The sequence below is a fragment of the Aplysia californica genome, unplaced genomic scaffold (assembly GCF_000002075.1).
Source record: "Aplysia californica isolate F4 #8 unplaced genomic scaffold, AplCal3.0 scaffold00859, whole genome shotgun sequence".
Classification (NCBI taxonomy): domain Eukaryota; kingdom Metazoa; phylum Mollusca; class Gastropoda; order Aplysiida; family Aplysiidae; genus Aplysia; species Aplysia californica.
Genome location: NW_004798129.1, coordinates 208,169 through 225,424, shown reverse-complemented (window position 1 = coordinate 225,424; position 17,256 = coordinate 208,169). Strand labels below are relative to the sequence as shown.

Sequence of the window (17,256 nt, the reverse complement as noted above, 5' to 3'; positions counted from 1 at the left end):
GGGGAGGAGATCCACACTAAAGCAAGGTAAGGTGCTCACTTTTCATGATGATGTGACGGTCAACTGCTAGTGACTGTGCTTTAGGTAGTGCAGAGAAGGATTTGAGAAGGAGATGTCCGATTAAGACACTTGTAGCCAATACCATTTGATTTTCTCATGTTATAATCTTTACCGTCACTAGCTTCATTACTAAAGAAAATACGTTGCTATCATTATTATTGCTTCTTTTCTTATCTTTGTTATTGAATCATTTTCATCAGTATAAGCATTATCTCTTTTCTTTTTCATTTTTCAAAATCGACAATTGGTGGTGGTGACAGTATTTGCTGGGAACCCAATGTTGTGCGTTGTCTTCTTGTGGTTCACTGCAGGGTTTTTAAGCCTCTTTTTCCTTCTACCTTGTTCACTTGTTGTTTTTTGTCTTTATAACTTTTGGACTTACTAACCAATATTTCATTTTTCCACTTTTACCCTTGAGTCATTTACTCGTTATTGTAACCCTGCCTCTTTGAGGGAAGGACCTTACCACCTGGAGGTGTGTGGTTAAGGGGGGGTGGGGGGGGGGGGGACTGTGCTTTAACTTACCTGAGCCTAAGCTATTATAAAGACTTCAAGCTGTCATCATTTTTTAAAAAATACACAAAAGAAATAAAGAAATGCTCTCACAGAATAAGAAAACTACATCTAATTTGTCCAAATAGTTTTTGCTTTATCAATATTTTGAAATGGCAATGTCTGAGTGACTGACTTAGTTCGTTACAGCTCAAAAAGTATCGCACATAACTTCACCAAATTTTAAATAAAATAAAACAAGTGGGTCAACTGTTGGCTCGCCACTTTCCGCAGGTTATAACCGAAAATTATCGGAGATATCGATCGATAAAGCGTATCCGGTTGGTTAATACACGAGATTAGGCCACAGGGCCAGAGATGCATCCTGTAAATACACGGGAATAAGTTCAAGTGAGTTAAAAGAACCTGTCTAATATCTCTCGAATCTTCTCAACATGGTGAAGGTTTCTGCTACTGGGGTTCAGTTAGGCTCTTGATAAAAGGTGAAGAACAAACATAAAAGGTTAGAAAAAGATTTGTAGAAGTAAGAGGTTGAAAAGAAAATGTAGAAAAGAAAATGTAGAAAAGTGACAAAAATGAAGGAAAAAAAATGGGACAGGAGAGATTTCTGAAAGTGTCAAGATGGAATGCAGGTTGGAAAAATATGAATTTGAGTTCTGTGGACTGGAACCCTGTATTGGTGCCCACAGTCGGAGTGACAGTAAAACTCAATGAACACTTGAGTTCTACGTGATGTAAGAGTTTAGTTTCCGTAATGAAGGAATCTTGCATGGAGCTACATTTGATTAGATATTTTGCAAATGGATCTGATAAAAAGACGATATTAACTTGTATGTTTTCTGGCTATACTTTCCAAAGAGGGCTTTTGTTTTTTTAATTTTTAGTAAATGACTGTTCACTTACTGCCTCGGAATGGCAACTACTATCCTCTGTTTTCTGCATGCTGTCCTGTGAGCTTGTGCATCGTGGTGTAGGATATCACAGTGGACTTGGAATGCCTTGTAAAAGCCTGAGGAAACTGTTTAGATGCTGCTGGTTGCTAAATTGTGATGTAGAGAACCCAATAGCTTGTTCTGCTCTAAACTGCTTGACTTTATAGATGGATTGTCTCTGTCCTGGTACAGGGATTGCCTAGCATGTGGCGGTGAAGAGAGACTGATTCATACTTGTTTGTGGGTTTATATATGTCTGTAAAAATAAGTGATTGTTCATTGCTGTTTTTGGGATTATAGCAGGAAAGAGAGAAAAATCGATGGCAAACTAGGCAGAGGTAGACCAAGAGCATTTGTGAGGCATCGTGTGAAATCAGGCACTCGTCAAAATAATGAAATCAGAGAAACTGGCATTTTTCTTCCCATTTGTAATTTTGATTGAATTTTAGTTTTTCGGGCTCAACACTTTTTATGTCCATTTAAAAACCCATTTATGTGTGAATTTTACTGAAAAACATTGAAGAAGGGCACAAAACTAAATCTGTTGTCTCCAAGAAATCTAAAGCTTTGGAAGTCACCAAATTTTGGCTGCCATTTTCTCGCTAGTTTTACCTCTGAAACCAGGTGACCCCTACCTCCTTCAATCACTAATATCTCGACTTCTATCAAAGACGGACGAGTATTTTTTTCACCAACAGATAGACAAATGAACCACCTTTAAGATTATAGCAATATCTCCACGTGCCCAAAAACTGTCGAGTGCCTGATTCCACCACGTCATGACACAAATTTATTTGGAAAACCTGAACTGATGATTTTATTGCCTGTTAAAATCGTAAGTGTATAGTGTGGTGCCTGTCCTCAACAACAAAATGTCCCAAGACATTTCTGTAGTGTTTGGTGGAGTCTGTGACATCTGTGGTGTGATGTCTTCCTGTGGAGCGGTGTCCTTTGTCACTTTTGTTCTGACTCGCGCTTCTGTTTTCCTCACGGACAAAAACATATTACTTAGTGAGAATAGAACACTATACAATGAAGACGGGGACTTTGTTACTTTGTTATTGACTTGTCGCACATCCTCAATAGGTCTGCTATTGATTTATTCAACTTCAGCAGTATATCATTTATTCGCCTCTTCTTGCTTAAAAATTATTATGGACATCTATTTTTTACATTAATAATTCTTTGCCTAAATTCTTTTTTTGTATGCCTAGTACTTTTCTCTCATCCATCTTCTGTGCAGTAATAGTTCTGGCTACAATTTATGCAATGTCTTTATAGCAAACTTTGTAGTGTGTGTTTGACACACTCGCATGTTACGTGCTGAAATGTATTCGTTAAAAAAAGTAACAATGATTTATTGTTAAGTGTTTAGCTGTACCGTACCATAAGACTCTTTCTTGTTTTTTGTTAATTGTTAACTAAATTGGCTTATGTCAGGACGAATTATTGCTGTTAAATTTAAACTTTGCCAAGAGTGTGAATATCATCCAGCTCATCATTTCTGGTCACAGCAACCGTACTTTTAAATAGTTTTGTTTTTGATGGGTTTCAATTCCCATGCCTGGAAAAATCTTAATTTATAATCTATTTTATTATGGAGGTTACTGGCACCGTTTTTCCTTAGACAGCGGAGATGCCAGTTTTGTTGTCCCAGTTCTGGCCCTGGCAGGCTAGGGGTATGGGTTTTTCTTGCAGTTTTTTTTTTTACGGATGATTTTTTCTTTGGAATGTGATAACTTCAGCGTTTAGTTTGTAGACCAGAGAGCTTGCAGTGCAGCTGTGACCATTGCACGACACACTCTGAGTGGGTCCTGTCTCATAGTTGTCATTGTGTCCATCAGAAAAGGGCCCTTTATGGTTAATTAAGAACTGCGGAATTAAGTTTTTAACCCTTTTTCCTTTACTTGTAATGCGAAAAGTGTCCATGTTTGGGAACGTTGTTTTCGCGATGCACATGCATGTGCTCCTATGACCTTGTAACACGCATTCTACTTCCGTTCTGAGTTAAATTTTGTAAATTGATTGTGGGCTTAAAGCAGATTTTCAGGGTTCCTGGTCTATGTATGGCTCTAAGTAAGCTTTTTTTTTTTTCAAATTTATCCTCCTTTGTTACCCACTACTTGATCTTTAATCCTTTAGATACAAAATGTTGGCATTCCCTGATAGGTCAAAGATACGAAAAATTGTGCAATTCCATGACGTTCCAGATACGTCAATACGGCACGCTTTGAATTGCTTAAATTTCTATGATTTGTGTCTTTTTCTGACCTTGAACATAATGTTCTGCCATGTCATGGGCTGACCTTAAACATTTCATTCTCTTACCCTGAACTTTACTTCATGCCACGTTCTTCGTTGACCTTGAGTGTAATGTCTTTGTCTTTTAAAAAATGAGTAACTCCAGATGATCATGCCTTACAAGGTGAGAAAAATAAAAATAAAATGTGTAGTCGCTCATTTTTTTCTTACAACAGTGACGACAATGTCCTGGCTTATCATAGGCTGATCTTGCATCGTGTCCGCTTCCTTTCATTTTACTCGATCAGGATCACCATGCCCGTCACGCCCTGTTGTGTCTCATCCACTGACCGTGGGTGGTTGGCAGGTACTCTGGTGTGGTTTGCTCCTTCTTTCCTATCAAACATCTATCGTCCTTATCTCTCCTCCTTCTTTTTTGTGTATGTTCCTCTCTTGTAGCACATCTATTCTTCGGCACTTGTATGACCTTATTGTGTTGCAAGTGCCGTACAACTCTTACTAAAACGAAAATCCACTGACCTTGAACTCTGCCCTCTGCCGTGCGGCTCAGGATCAAGAGCAGGAGCTGGAGAAGCTGCGGCGGGAGTTGACCGGTCTGCGGGACGAGGAATCGAAACTGGAGCAGACGGCGGACAGCAGCAAGCAGCAGCTGGAGCAGCTGGCAAAGTCGCAGGCGGGCATCAGTCAAGAAATCAACACGGTGAGCAGACCCGTCGCCCGCTTTTTGCCCACGCTCGTGTTGTCAGCTACGTCTGTAGAATAGTAATACGTCCTTTACACCAGCCGTATCAAACCCACCAATTAACACATTACACCATGAGTCTATTCCCTAATCCTAAGAAACGGGAAGGAACCCTCTTCCTCCCGTGAATACAAACATTTAAAAAACGCATTTTACAAATACTAAACAAATTTTTTAAATCCTGAAAAAATAACAGTTAGAAACAGAAATGAATGTATTTTTAGAAAAATAAAACTTTATAAGTGCACAAACTGTTGGAAATGTTCTAACTTTATTCAGTTGGGGTGTCTGACCCGTCTCTCTCACTCTCCCTAAAAGGCTAAAATCCGAGAAGTAACTCATTTGTCAGCACACCTCACATATCTCCTTTTTTGGAGCATATCAAGGAGGTCAAGATCTGAAGGAGGGGAAACGGTACTTGGGCAATTTACTTCCTCTATGTCTACCACCGAGGTAAAGCTGTGTCACGCCTACTGCCTTAAGACCGTCTGTCAGAAGCTCATCATCATCATTGACTCAGTAGTTATCTATGTCTGTGGTGTAGTGATTAACCTCTTCACCTTTGCACACAGAAAAAGTGGGTTCAAGGCTTGAGAGAGGCAGATTCCTGTGTAGACTGAACCTTGTCACCATATTTTAACTGTTTTTAAAAAATTTTTTATGGACTTAAATCATTGGTAGTTCTTTGTTCTACAGACCAGGAAAAAGTTGGAGCAGCTACAGGAGCAGTACCGTAGCATCGATCCGACCATGACCCCCTTCAGTAACGGTGACTCCAGCGTTGAAGCTGTCAGCAACAAGGCTACGGTATGTCCGTACTTTCATGTTTGTGGGATACTTTCACGTTTGTGGGATACACTTTTATCGTGTCTAGCATCGCCAACTTTGTCCTCTTTGCTCCCTATCACGGACAAGTACCCTCTATTGCAGAAAAAAAAAAAGGTCTAGAACTATTCATTTCATTGCTACTGGCTTTTGGTTGTTTGGCGTCGCTGTTTTTGTGTTCAACAAGATTGCTATATGATTGACATCAGACTCTGAACAATCTTCACTGTCTACCCAAAAGGGAACCAGCTGAGTTCCTTGTTTAGCACATACTTGCTTCACTTAATGAATCAGATGCCATGGTCACCTGTTTATTTTATTTTATTTATTTTTTTATTTTTTGGGGGGTGGGGGGGGGGGGGGGCGTTTCATCCAACATGCAGTAAACTGCTTTCAAATGGGTTAGTTTTAGAGCACACATAATTCTATTTCCTTTACTAACTTTTTTATAAAAAGCTGGACTGGATAAGGAAAAAAACCCTTCTCAAACTCATGCACTTAATCTGTCCTCAAACCCATAGGCCTACTTATTCCGTCCTCAGTTTGCCAGCCCCATGAGTACTGTGGGCAGCTTCGGTTTGGGCTCCAACGTGGACGACTTCAAAGAAGATCCGTTCAAAGGTGCTGACCCCTTTGCCGGGGCTGCTGTGGTCTCTGCCGGCCAGGACGATCCATTCCAAAACGACGATCCATTCCGAGACAGTGAGTCGTTGGTGCAGCATTGTGCTGGCCGATGGTGTTTAGATGTGTTTGTTTGCTTGCCATTTTTTGTTTTTTTCCCCCAAGAAATAATTCTCAAAATTTTGATAGGGTTGAAAGCAATGCTGGTTTCCTTATTATTATGATGATGATAATCTTTATTAATCTTTATTTTTTTTTATCACCTTCTTGATGAAGCCCTTTACCGGGCGAAACGTTAAACCTGTATAAAATTTGAAAATTCTACAACTCTCAACCCTTTTTTATTCCTTGCTATTTACAATGATGATAATGTTGATGATGATGATGGTTATTATTATTATTAGAATCTATCATGCACAAGTGAATACTCACATCACGTTTGTTTATATATAAATGTATCTTAAGCTGTAGAGCTTATTGATTTGTCCTTGTTCTTAGGGTGGTAGTACAGTCAGCAGTGTCCAAGATGGCCACCCACTGTAAAGGAAAAAAGCGGTTGTCTTACAGAGGTGGACGTCTTGGACAGTGTCGTTATAATATACAAAGATGTAAGGGGGGGAGAGTAAGAATTGGGTCATTTGTACTGGTGATCGTCACAATCAGGTGGCTGTTCCAGCAGGTTCGACTGTTGTAGAGTATGTTCAGCGTTATGTTGAAAGGTTTATTATAATTTATGCCTGACTTTTCTCTCACTCGCAGGTGATCCCTTCAAGTCTGCCGACCCATTTGGGTCCGAGGATCCTTTCAAAGACGCATTTGGCAATTCCAGTTCCACAAACAAGGTGGGGAGCCGTCTCGTGTAAACTCGTCTTCCTGTTAGGATGTGATTTCATTTGGACTCATTTGAATAGTTCCTCTGTTTCATTCCTTTTTCATTAGGTTTTTAAAAAAAATTGACAGATACTAGTAGGGTTAGTCTGTGAATCAGATTTGAGGAATGTTTTACATTTTCATATAATTATTTTCAAAACTTGTGAGTATCGTATCTTTTTTATTCACTTGTAGTGTTGGAGAATGAGAGGAACTGGAATCCCAATTTCATATGTGAGGCAGCGTGGTGAAATCAGGCACTCGTCAAAACAGTGAAATCAAAGAAACCGGCATTTTTCTGAGCGTTGGGCAATTTATTTTGATTTTTTTTTTTCCTCAACACCTTTTATGTCCTTTTCAAAACATATTTGTGTGTGAATGATACTGAAAAACGTTCATTAACTCTTTTATCTCCAAGGGGGGTAAACCCACAATGCTGGGGCCCGTTTTTGGTACTAAATCTAAAAATTACAAAATCGTCACTAAATTGGAGATTAAATCAAAACAAGTGAACCTCTTACGATAGTTCTGCATCTAATGAATGAAATCACGATTAAGGAGATCTGTTTCCGAAAATTTCCGCAAAGTAATTTGATGTCAAAGTTGTCGTAAAGGAATGTGCCCTAGCCGCTGTCAGTGACTCCGCGGCATGCCGGAGATAAAGAGTTAAAGGCGCAAAAAGAATTCAATATCCTGTTTCTAAGGACACTCAAGCTTTGGAAGTCACCCAAATATGGCAACCATTTTCTCACTAATTTTACCTTTCATGTCAGCCGCCCCCCCCCCCCCCCCCCCCCCCTCCTTCAATGGCAGATATCTCGACTTTTATTCAAGATAGATGGGTATTTTTTTCGCCAAATGCAAGACAAATGAGTAAGCTTTAAGATCTTATTAAAAACTCTATATGCCCAAAAATTGACGAGCTCCTGATTCCACTGCGTTGTGACATATTTGTCAAATTAAGCATGTTTGTTCCTGTTGTGTAATCTTTAAAATCACAGCAGAGATGCCTAGGTTTGCAAACATTCCGACGTCTTAGGTCATTGGTAGATGTTGGTGCTATTTACTGTTTCAAATTACAATGAAAGTGATTTTAAGATTTTTTAACTTCCTCAATTGAAGAGATTTTTGACCCTATCCGTACACCCTGGGGTCATTTTGTACCCCGGGGATTGTATTCTTCACATTTTAGAATACTTCTAGTACGAAGGTCTCTTTGAAACTTTCAGTATTTCTCAAAAAATCATTTTGACAGACTGCGGTGCAAAGCGTAGGGATCAGATTGAAGAGTAAATTTTCTCTTTGGAAAGTGGTGGCACAGAGTTCCCCATGTCGTATGGATACGATAGTAAAACATGATGTACGGATAGGGTTAAAGACAGTTTGTTAATGTTTTCTTTATCATGAGAAACACACTTTTTTAAAGTATTGAATGAGGTTTAAAAATAGATGTAGATCATTTTTTGGTGACTGTATTTTTACTTTGGATTTTCCTAGTTGACGACTTTGTTGTTTCACTGGTTGCAGAAACAATGTATTTGTGTGATGATTATGCTTTGTAGATCATTCTCACTAGCAGTAGTTGACATAATCAATCTTTTTCATACAAATTTTTTATGTCGCATGAATTTTCTTTTTGTTTGGTTGGATTTGGCTTTTGTTTTTAGTATGTCGTCTTCGATGTATTTTCTTTCAAATTTGTGACTGGTCAGTCGGACCCTTTCGGCAACCTTGACCCCTTTGGGAGCTCTTCTGGTCAAGCGTCCAGTGACGGTTTCGATGCATTTGGCTCTGCATGGCCAACCACTCAAAGTTCCTCTAAGTCTAGTCAAAAGGTAGGTTAGAACGAAATGAAAGAAAAGAGGTCTGTATTTATCCCTGTTGTGAAATTCAGTTTTCAGTGTCATGTATTATACTTTTTGTGGTGAAAGCCATATACGAGGCATCATGGTGAAATTCGGCGTTCTGCAAGGAATGAAATCGAAGAAATGGACATTTTTCCGCAAGTTTGGCAATTTTTATCGCTTTTTAGTTTTTTGGCCCAACACCTTCTACGTTTGTATTAAAACTCATTTCCATGTGCATTTTACTGAAAAAATGTTGGTTAAAGGCACGAAATATGTAAATTTTCAGTTGAAGGACTCTCAAGCTATTGAAGTTACCAAACTTTGGCAGCCATTTTCTCCTTAATTTTACATCTGGAACCAGGCGAACCCACCACCTTCAAACGCCAATATCTCAACTCTTATTCAAGATGGATCGGTTTTGTGTTTTTTCATGGAAAGCAAAGCGAATGACTAAGCTTTCAGATGATAGCAAAACTCCACATGCCCCAAACTGACGAGCGCTTTACTCCTCCGCGTCGTGACACGTATGAAAGGTTGAGATGGAGAACCCGCTACGTCCATTTTAGCGCTTTTGAGAAAATCAGCTTTTTTTTAATGCTGCTCTTTGCACGAAGATGAGTAAAAAGAAGATTTTTTTGGCGGCTTTTATGAAGTGTGAGTTGGGTTTTTGCCGAAAACACTTTGTGCGTCTGATAGCCAGTAACAGTGCATTTTTTAAGCAAAAAAATCTAGATTTTTTTCTCCAAAATGTCACTTAGCGGGTTTTGCTTCTCACCTCCTCATATATATATGAACCCTCTGTGTCTTCTTGCGTCATGGCGGCCGCAGCCCTCTTCCTCCAGGTTCTGTAAGTCGTAGCTGTGATCCCCGTCCTGACCTCAGATTTTGTTCTCTGAATCAAACAGTTCAAAATGAGGGAGGTACGGGGTGGGGGGGGGGGGGGGGAGGAGACAAGCCTTACTCTACTCTTGCTTGTTTTGCCATGACACAGGGGCAGGATATTGCTGCTGCATTCATACTCTACCATGAATTTTATATTCCCTCCTCTCGTCTGTGCCTGGGTCAACCTTTTTGGCTTAAGGACACACTGCAGGGGCCACTCACCAAACTGATTTTTTTTTAAATGACAAAAAAGAAAACCTCACTGTTCATCTCTGCTTGACGCATCAGGTCCGTACCATCTTTTGTGTGCTGTGTTCTGTAATCAGTCAACCACTGGGACCCTTTTCAAATCTTACTAGCCCCATTAAGGGAGAGGAAATACCTTTTGGCGTTATGTTTTTTTTTAGGGCAGTGGGTGAGGTTTTCAGGTTGAAACACTTGACTGAACTTATTACTGCAAGGGTCTCTGTTGTAGTCTTCACCATCTACTTTTATTCAGCATTTCTGTTTGTGTTAGTTCTAGGAGAAATGCCTTCCCAAAGGGGGGACATTAACGTTTTCTTATGCACTGTAGAATTGTAAATGGGCTTATTCATCGATGTCATGCTCATAACTGTGTCTGAACTGCATCAGAGAACTGCTGCTTTTTCTTTCCTAATCCTTACTGTCGTCATTTTTCCTCTACTTCTTTTCTATGTTTGTTTCACTCTTGTGACCCGCTATTTCCGGGCTGCCTTGATAGTTGAAGAAGACTTTGTACTGTTCAAGCTAGGGAGGTGAGCAGAGAAAGCCTGTTTCCCTGTATGGACTTCTCTGTTGACGTCCACCCCTTGGCACTCATATGGCCTTATGCAGTAAAAACAGTGCTGTAAAAGCTCTACTAAAACCAAAAGTAGGAGAAATGAGCCATAACTTTGCCAGTTTAACTCAATTACCCGGACTCGACGATGGGAGTACCATGAAATTTGCCCAGTCCCGGGAGGAGCGGTCCCAGCGTCCAGTCAGACCTCGAAGTGCATGAAGTATTACTGTGAATGCAGTCTCATACGAATCCAGTTAGGTTTATTTTTACCCGGAAGGGATAGATAAATATATAAACTTCTTCCCGTGTCACTTTGACACAGTGTTAGCCATTTTATGAACATTTCTGCGCGCATACTCCTTTACATGTGTCACGAGATCTGTAAATACATTTAATCAAAATGTTGAAAATAATACCGGTAAGTTAAGTATAGAGTTCGTAAAGATGACTTAACTTTAACAGCAAGCTGGCTGATGGCTGCTTGGTGTGTGACGTCTGGTTTCGTGTCCTCTAAGTGGCCAGGTACTCAATCAGTCGACTGTGTGACTTGTGTGAACATGATCTCCCCACCTGTCCACAATTGTTTGAATAATTGCTTCATTCTACTCGTTTGTGCTTTCCTTATGGTGTTATAATATTTTGTAAAGTAATTTAAAGAAGATGACATAGTTTGTTTTACCTGTACAGTTGGTTCCTTCTGGTAAAAAATTTCTTTCCAGGATCTTTCTCAACTTTGTGAAAAGAGGCCATTGTTTTTTTCCAGTGATGTTTTCTTGCACTGTGTATACACTGGGTTTTGGTGTAAATTTGTCGTGATGCATATTCTCACCCTTGTGGGGGTTTTTTTTTTCAATGTAGCCATTTTGCTTCTCTTCTTTGATTCGAAGTTTCACGTGGTGTATTTTGTTCTTCCTGTCTCCTCCCAATCCAGCAGATATCCTCAAGTTCTGGTGCAGATCCCTTTGGAAGCCCTAGCAAGCCCAGCCTACCTGCCAAACAGAAAAAAGCTCCACCCCCTCGGCCCGCCCCTCCCAAATCAAAAAGCCCAACGCCTTTCACATCATCATCATCGCCGGCACCAGCATCAAAACCAAAAGTTGATCCATTCGGAGGCTTTGGCTCGGATCCTTTCGGGGGCAACGATCCTTTTGCAGGGTCAGGGGCCACGACCAACACTGGCAACAATGCAGCCGATCCTTTTGCCAATTTTGCTGATTTTAGTCCGGGAAAGGTAAGAAGTCTTCTACTGCTTTTTTTGCGGAGTGTTTTTTATTTATTGAATACCAGAGTCATAACGTGTACTTCTTTTTGAAAGGAAAGTAGAGGTATAACTCTCTTGAAAGTAAAAGTACGTGTCTGAATGTCTCTATATGTGAGGCATCATGGTGAAATCAGGTGCTCGTCAAAATAATAGGAATCGAAGAAACCTGCATTTTTTTGCCAGTTTGGCCATTTTTATCGATTTTTTGTTCTTGGCTCGGTACCTTTAATGTCCATTGAAAAACACATTTCTGTGTGGTTTTACTGAAAAGTGTTGATTAAATGCACAAAGAACATTAAATGTAGATTTGTAGATTTCAAGGACTCAAGCTTTATAAGTCACTAAACTTTGGCGGCCATTTTCTGGCTAACTTAACCTGACACCAGGTGACCTCCACCTTTTTCAATGGTATTTATCTGGACTACTATTCCAGGTACATTGGTATTTTTTTCATCTAAAGTAAGACAAATGAACATGCCTTAAGATGATACCAATATCTCCATATGCCCAAAAATTGACGAACGCCTGATTCCATCCTGTCATGGCACATATATGTGTCACGATATGGTGGAATCAGGAGCTCACCAATTTTTGGGCGTATGGAGTTATTAGTATCATCTTAAAGACTGTTCATTTGTCTTGCATTTTGCACAAAAATACCCATGTATTCTGAATAGAAGTCGAGATAATTTCGATTTAAGGAGGTGGGGGTCACCTGATGTCAGAGGTAAAATTAGTGAGAAAATGACCACCAAAGTTTGGTGACTTCCAAGCTTGAGTGTCCTTGAAAACTGGAATTTACATTTTTTTTGGTGCTTTTGATCAAAATTTTTCAGTGAAATCCACTCATAAAGGTGCTTTTAAATTGATATAAAAGGTGGAGAGCCAAAAAAGAAAATCGAAAAAAAATTGCCCAATATCAGAAAAATGAGGGTTTCCCTGATTTCATGATTTTGAAGAGCGCCTGATTTCAACATGCTGGGTCACATATTATGTCAGTTCATGTCTGTGTATCTGTTGTGTGTATTTTCTGTAGCTGACCATCGTACAGGGGAATCCTCTGTGCGCTCTATTAATAATCCTACTACTGGTCACCTTTCCTAAACATCTGTGCTTTTTATTTATTTTATTTTTTCTGCTATACTCCTGTAGTTTGGTTTCTGGTACAAACCACAAGGGTTTTCCGTATCTTGCTTGCACTTATGTTTCCTCGGCCAGCGAATCAGAAGTACTCAGCCTAAAATTGAGACTTTCTTTTTACTCGTGCAGTTTCTTAAACTGATCCGTGGTATTGATTGTGTATGCTCAAGAAATATTAGGCGAAATTCATGTTCTAAATATTGAAAAAAAAGCAAGAAAAGTTGGTAACAGTTTTTAAATGAATGAAAAATTTTTCTCTCTTGGAAAAATTTAGCTTTGCCGATGATTCGCTTTTTTATCTTAAATGCTCCTGCCACGTACATGATGTTTCTATATCTTTGATGCACAGCGTGTCACTGACCTCAATGAAGTTGTTAGGAGGTTGCGTCAGTTAGGGGTGACTCTTTTTTTTCCCCTCAGTGTTCAGGTTATGATTTTTTTAAAATAATTTTTTTTTGAGGTTGACTAACTTCACTTGTGCAGATTTACCTGTGTTCAGGGGAAAAATCACAGCAAACAAAACAACATCACCTGTCTTTGTGCACTGCAAATTTTGTTCCGTGTCTGGGTTTTTTGTTCATTTTTTTGTTTTGTTAATTTAAAAAAACAAACAATATCTGCCAGTGTAAGCAGTTAGATACGAGTTTCATCCTGTTGCATTTGATTCCGATAGCTTTCACCTATTTAGGTTGTCCACTCCATACTTATAACTTGTATTTTTTTCATTCAAACTTCTTTGTCTACTTGTAAGAGGAAGTATTTTCTTCTGTAACAATGCAGATTTAAAAAAAATTTCAGTTCGCATAGTGTATATGTATTTCCAAAATGTATTTTGATGTCCCTGTGTAATAGTTCACAAAACAGAAAGGCATCTGCTGGCTGCAGCAGCTGGTTGCTCGCTTGGCCAGTACATGGAAGTTCTCAGCTTGAGCTTGCTTGAAGTGCAAATGTTCCAAGTTACCCCTGGAACATTTCCTCCTTGTCAGCTCAGTGTCATGTCTGGTGGGGGGGGGGGGAGGGGGCTTACCGCTCTGTCAGACCAGTTTTGTGTCAGGAGAACTGACTGACTGCTCTGTGTAGTGTCGTGTCAGGAATGTCCGTTCTGTGTAGTGTTATGTCAGGAAGACTGACCGCTCTGTGTTGTGTTGTGTCAGGACTGACCGTTATGTGTGGTGTCATGTCAGGAGGACTGACTGCTCTGTGTAGTGTCGTGTCAGGATTGTCCGTTCTGTGTAGTGTTATGTCAGGAAAACTGACCGCTCTGTGTCGTGTTGTGTCAGGACTGACCTTCTGTGTAGTGTCGTGTCAGGACTGACCGCTCTGTGTCGTGGTGTGTCAGGACTGACCATTCTGTGTAGTGTCATGTTGTGTCAGGAGGACTGACCGTTCTGTGTAGTGTCATGTCAGGACTGACCACTCTGTGTCGTGTCATCTCAGGACTGACTGCTCTGTGTAGTGTCATGTTGTGTCAGGACTGACCATTCTGTGTAGTGTCATGTTGTGTCAGGAGGACTGACCGTTCTGTGTAGTGTCATGTCAGGACTGACCACTCTGTGTCGTGTCATCTCAGGACTGACTGCTCTGTGTAGTGTCATGTTGTGTCAGGACTGACTGCTCTGTGTAGTGTCATGTTGTGTCAGGAGGACTGACCATTCTGTGTAGTGTCATGTCAGGACTGACTGCTCTGTGTAGTGTCATGTTGTTTCAGGACTGACCATTCTGTGTAGTGGTAATCCAGGAGGACTGACTGCTCTGTGTGCAAAATTCACAAATTTCCTTGCTACACAACATTTGCAACAAGAATGTTGGGCTGATTTAGACCTGCAGCGTATTTTACTGCTCAAGGCAGCCTATTCAAAGTCCTTTTCTTGAGGAATTTTCTGGATGATTCCCCCGTCAGCCAGTGGCCTATGCCCTGATACACACCAGTGTTTTCTTTGTTGTATTGTTTGTACTGACCATGGTTTGTTGCTCATACTTCTTTTTGGAGCTCCTTTTTTTAATGTTTTGTCTTTTTCTCTCCTCCTTTTTTTCCTGTCAAACATCTTTTGACTTTATCTCTCCTCCTTTTTTTCCTGTCAAACATCTTTTTGACTTTATCTCTCCTCCTTCTTTTCCTGTCAAACATCTTTTTGACTTTATCTCTCCTCCTTTTTTTCCTGTCAAACATCTTTTTGACTTTATCTCTCCTCCTTCTTTTCCTGTCAAACATCTTTTTGACTTTATCTCTCCTCCTTTTTTTCCTGTCAAACATCTTTTTGACTTTATCTCTCCTCCTTCTTTTCCTGTCAAACATCTTTTTGACTTTATCTCTCCTCCTTTTTTTCCTGTCAAACATCTTTTTGACTTTATCTCTCCTCCTTCTTTTCCTGTCAAACATCTTTTTGACTTTATCTCTCCTCCTTCTTTTCCTGTCAAACATCTTTTTGACTTTATCTCTCCTCCTTCTTTTCCTGTCAAACATCTTTTTGACTTTATCTCTCCTCCTTCTTTTCCTGTCAAACATCTTTTTGACTTTATCTCTCCTCCTTCTTTTCCTGTCAAACATCTTTTGACTTTATCTCTCCTCCTTTTCCCGTCAATCTCCTCCTTTTCCTGTGAAACATCTTTTGTCTTTATCTCTCCTCCTTCTTTTCGTTGTATGTTATTCTCTGGTAACACCTCTAATCTTCAGCACTTTTATCACTTATGTGTTCAGCAAGTGCCATAAAACTTTTACTAAAACTTCACTAAAAAACTGAGGTCAGAGTGAGGGCTACTGACATGCTCATAGAGTTTTCCATTCTTAGTACAATTGATCGCTTTTAAGGACAAGTGGGCTAACCCAGATTTCGGGGGTTTCCAGAAATCTTGACTTACACCAAAAGTGGGCATTGCCCTACCTACAGGAAAAGTTTGGTTTCATTGGTGTGTATATTATTATTTGTTTGGTTATAGAGAAAACTCTCCTTGTCTATTAAAGAAACTGAACAAGGATCCAAAAGCTTTTACCTTCGATTTTCTCAAAACAGCATTTTTCGGGACAGCCCCCTTGTGCTTAAAAACGACCAATTGCTTTTCTGAAGAATTTGCCTTTCCATACTGGCTGTCTAACATTGTTTATACTTACGTCCTCCAATCTTTCACTTTCTGCCTGATCATAGTAGACAAAAGTATAGTATTCCTAGATTCTCTTTCATTACACACTTTACTCCAATTTACCACAGTGATTGATTTCTCAGTTTTCTTCAAAGGTCACAAGTACTGTTACTCCATATGTTTTATGTTCAAAAGATGGGAGGGAAAAGGGGGGGGGGGGTGTGTGAAGAATACCTACTTCTCTTACTACTGCAGAAGATTTGAAAAATTAGAATTTAAAGAATTCAGGAAGCAGATGGTAGATTTACTGAAAGTTTTGGCGTTACATTTTAAAACAGATTTTTTTTTGTTTAACTCCATCCGTACACCCTAGGGTCATTATGTACCCCAGGGTTGTATTCTTCACATTTTAGAATGCTTTTAGTAGAAAGATCTCTTTGAAACTTTCAGTATTTCCCAAAAATTCATTATGACAGACTGCTATGCAAAGCATCCGAATCAGATTTACTAGTAAATTTCCTCTTTGGAAAGTGGTGGCACAGAGTTCCCCTCGTCGTATGAATACGATAGTAAAACACAACGTACAGATGTGAATTGTAATAAATGTCTTTGAGACACCATCCTGACCTCAAGCACCCTGAGAGTTCACATTTTGTCTCAGGGATGGACGTTCTCAAAATTTTCCCTGAGTTTCTGGGATTGTTCGAAAATGTCGGAAGAATTTTAAAAATATATTTTGATAAAATGGGGGTCCGCTTGTTTTGGCACAAAGTCTGAGGTTTTGTTTTTGTAAAGTCCTTTAATACCCATCCTAGAGGAGATCATCTCAATACTGTGTGACTGGCGGGTGCTCTGATGGGGTTTGCTCCTTCTCTCCTACAAACATCTGTCGCCCTGGTCTCTCCTCCTCCTTTTTTTGTGTTCGTTACTCTCTTGTCACACCTCTAGTCTTCGGCTCTTGTATGACCTTTATTGTGTTGCAAGTGCCATAAAACTCTTGCTGAAACAAGATCAGGTCACCCTGTAGCTTAGCGTTCTCACACTGTATGCTTTTGTTTCTCTTTGCGATCGCCATCGCCGTCTTCATCATCATCGTCGTCGCTGGTGGCAGTTTGAGGACAACTCGTCTGCGTGGGGCCAGTGAGCGGCGCGTCCTTTGGCCGACCAGGGTTATAAACGTAGCTACACGTGCGTCTTCGTGAAAGCTGTTTTCCATGTCTCCTCCCCCCCCCCCTCCATGCATGATGAGGTGGTGTTGTTGCTAAGGGCGATGTGTGAATGTGAATGATCATTTCCCATCCCCCCCCACCCCCCTCTCCAAGCTATGCATGATGTGTCATCATAACTAGTGATAAATGACAGTGCATGGTTCTGTCTCTCCTCCCTCCCCTTATAAACAGTGCATGTATGACAGTCAGCTG

At 40.1% G+C, this 17,256-nt stretch overlaps 1 protein-coding gene across 1 annotated transcript in view; it reads left to right on the top strand.

Annotated features, from left to right (window-relative positions):
• LOC101862615 (epidermal growth factor receptor substrate 15-like 1) overlaps positions 1-17,256 on the top strand; it is a gene marked incomplete in the record, with an annotated part of 38,778 nt that overhangs the window by 17,267 nt on the left and 4,255 nt on the right. Inside the window, 6 exon segments of the mRNA XM_013089024.2 lie at positions 4,318-4,467; positions 5,206-5,316; positions 5,877-6,036; positions 6,715-6,797; positions 8,538-8,660; positions 11,288-11,587. Of these exon segments, the coding sequence (XP_012944478.1) occupies positions 4,318-4,467; positions 5,206-5,316; positions 5,877-6,036; positions 6,715-6,797; positions 8,538-8,660; positions 11,288-11,587 (927 nt within the window).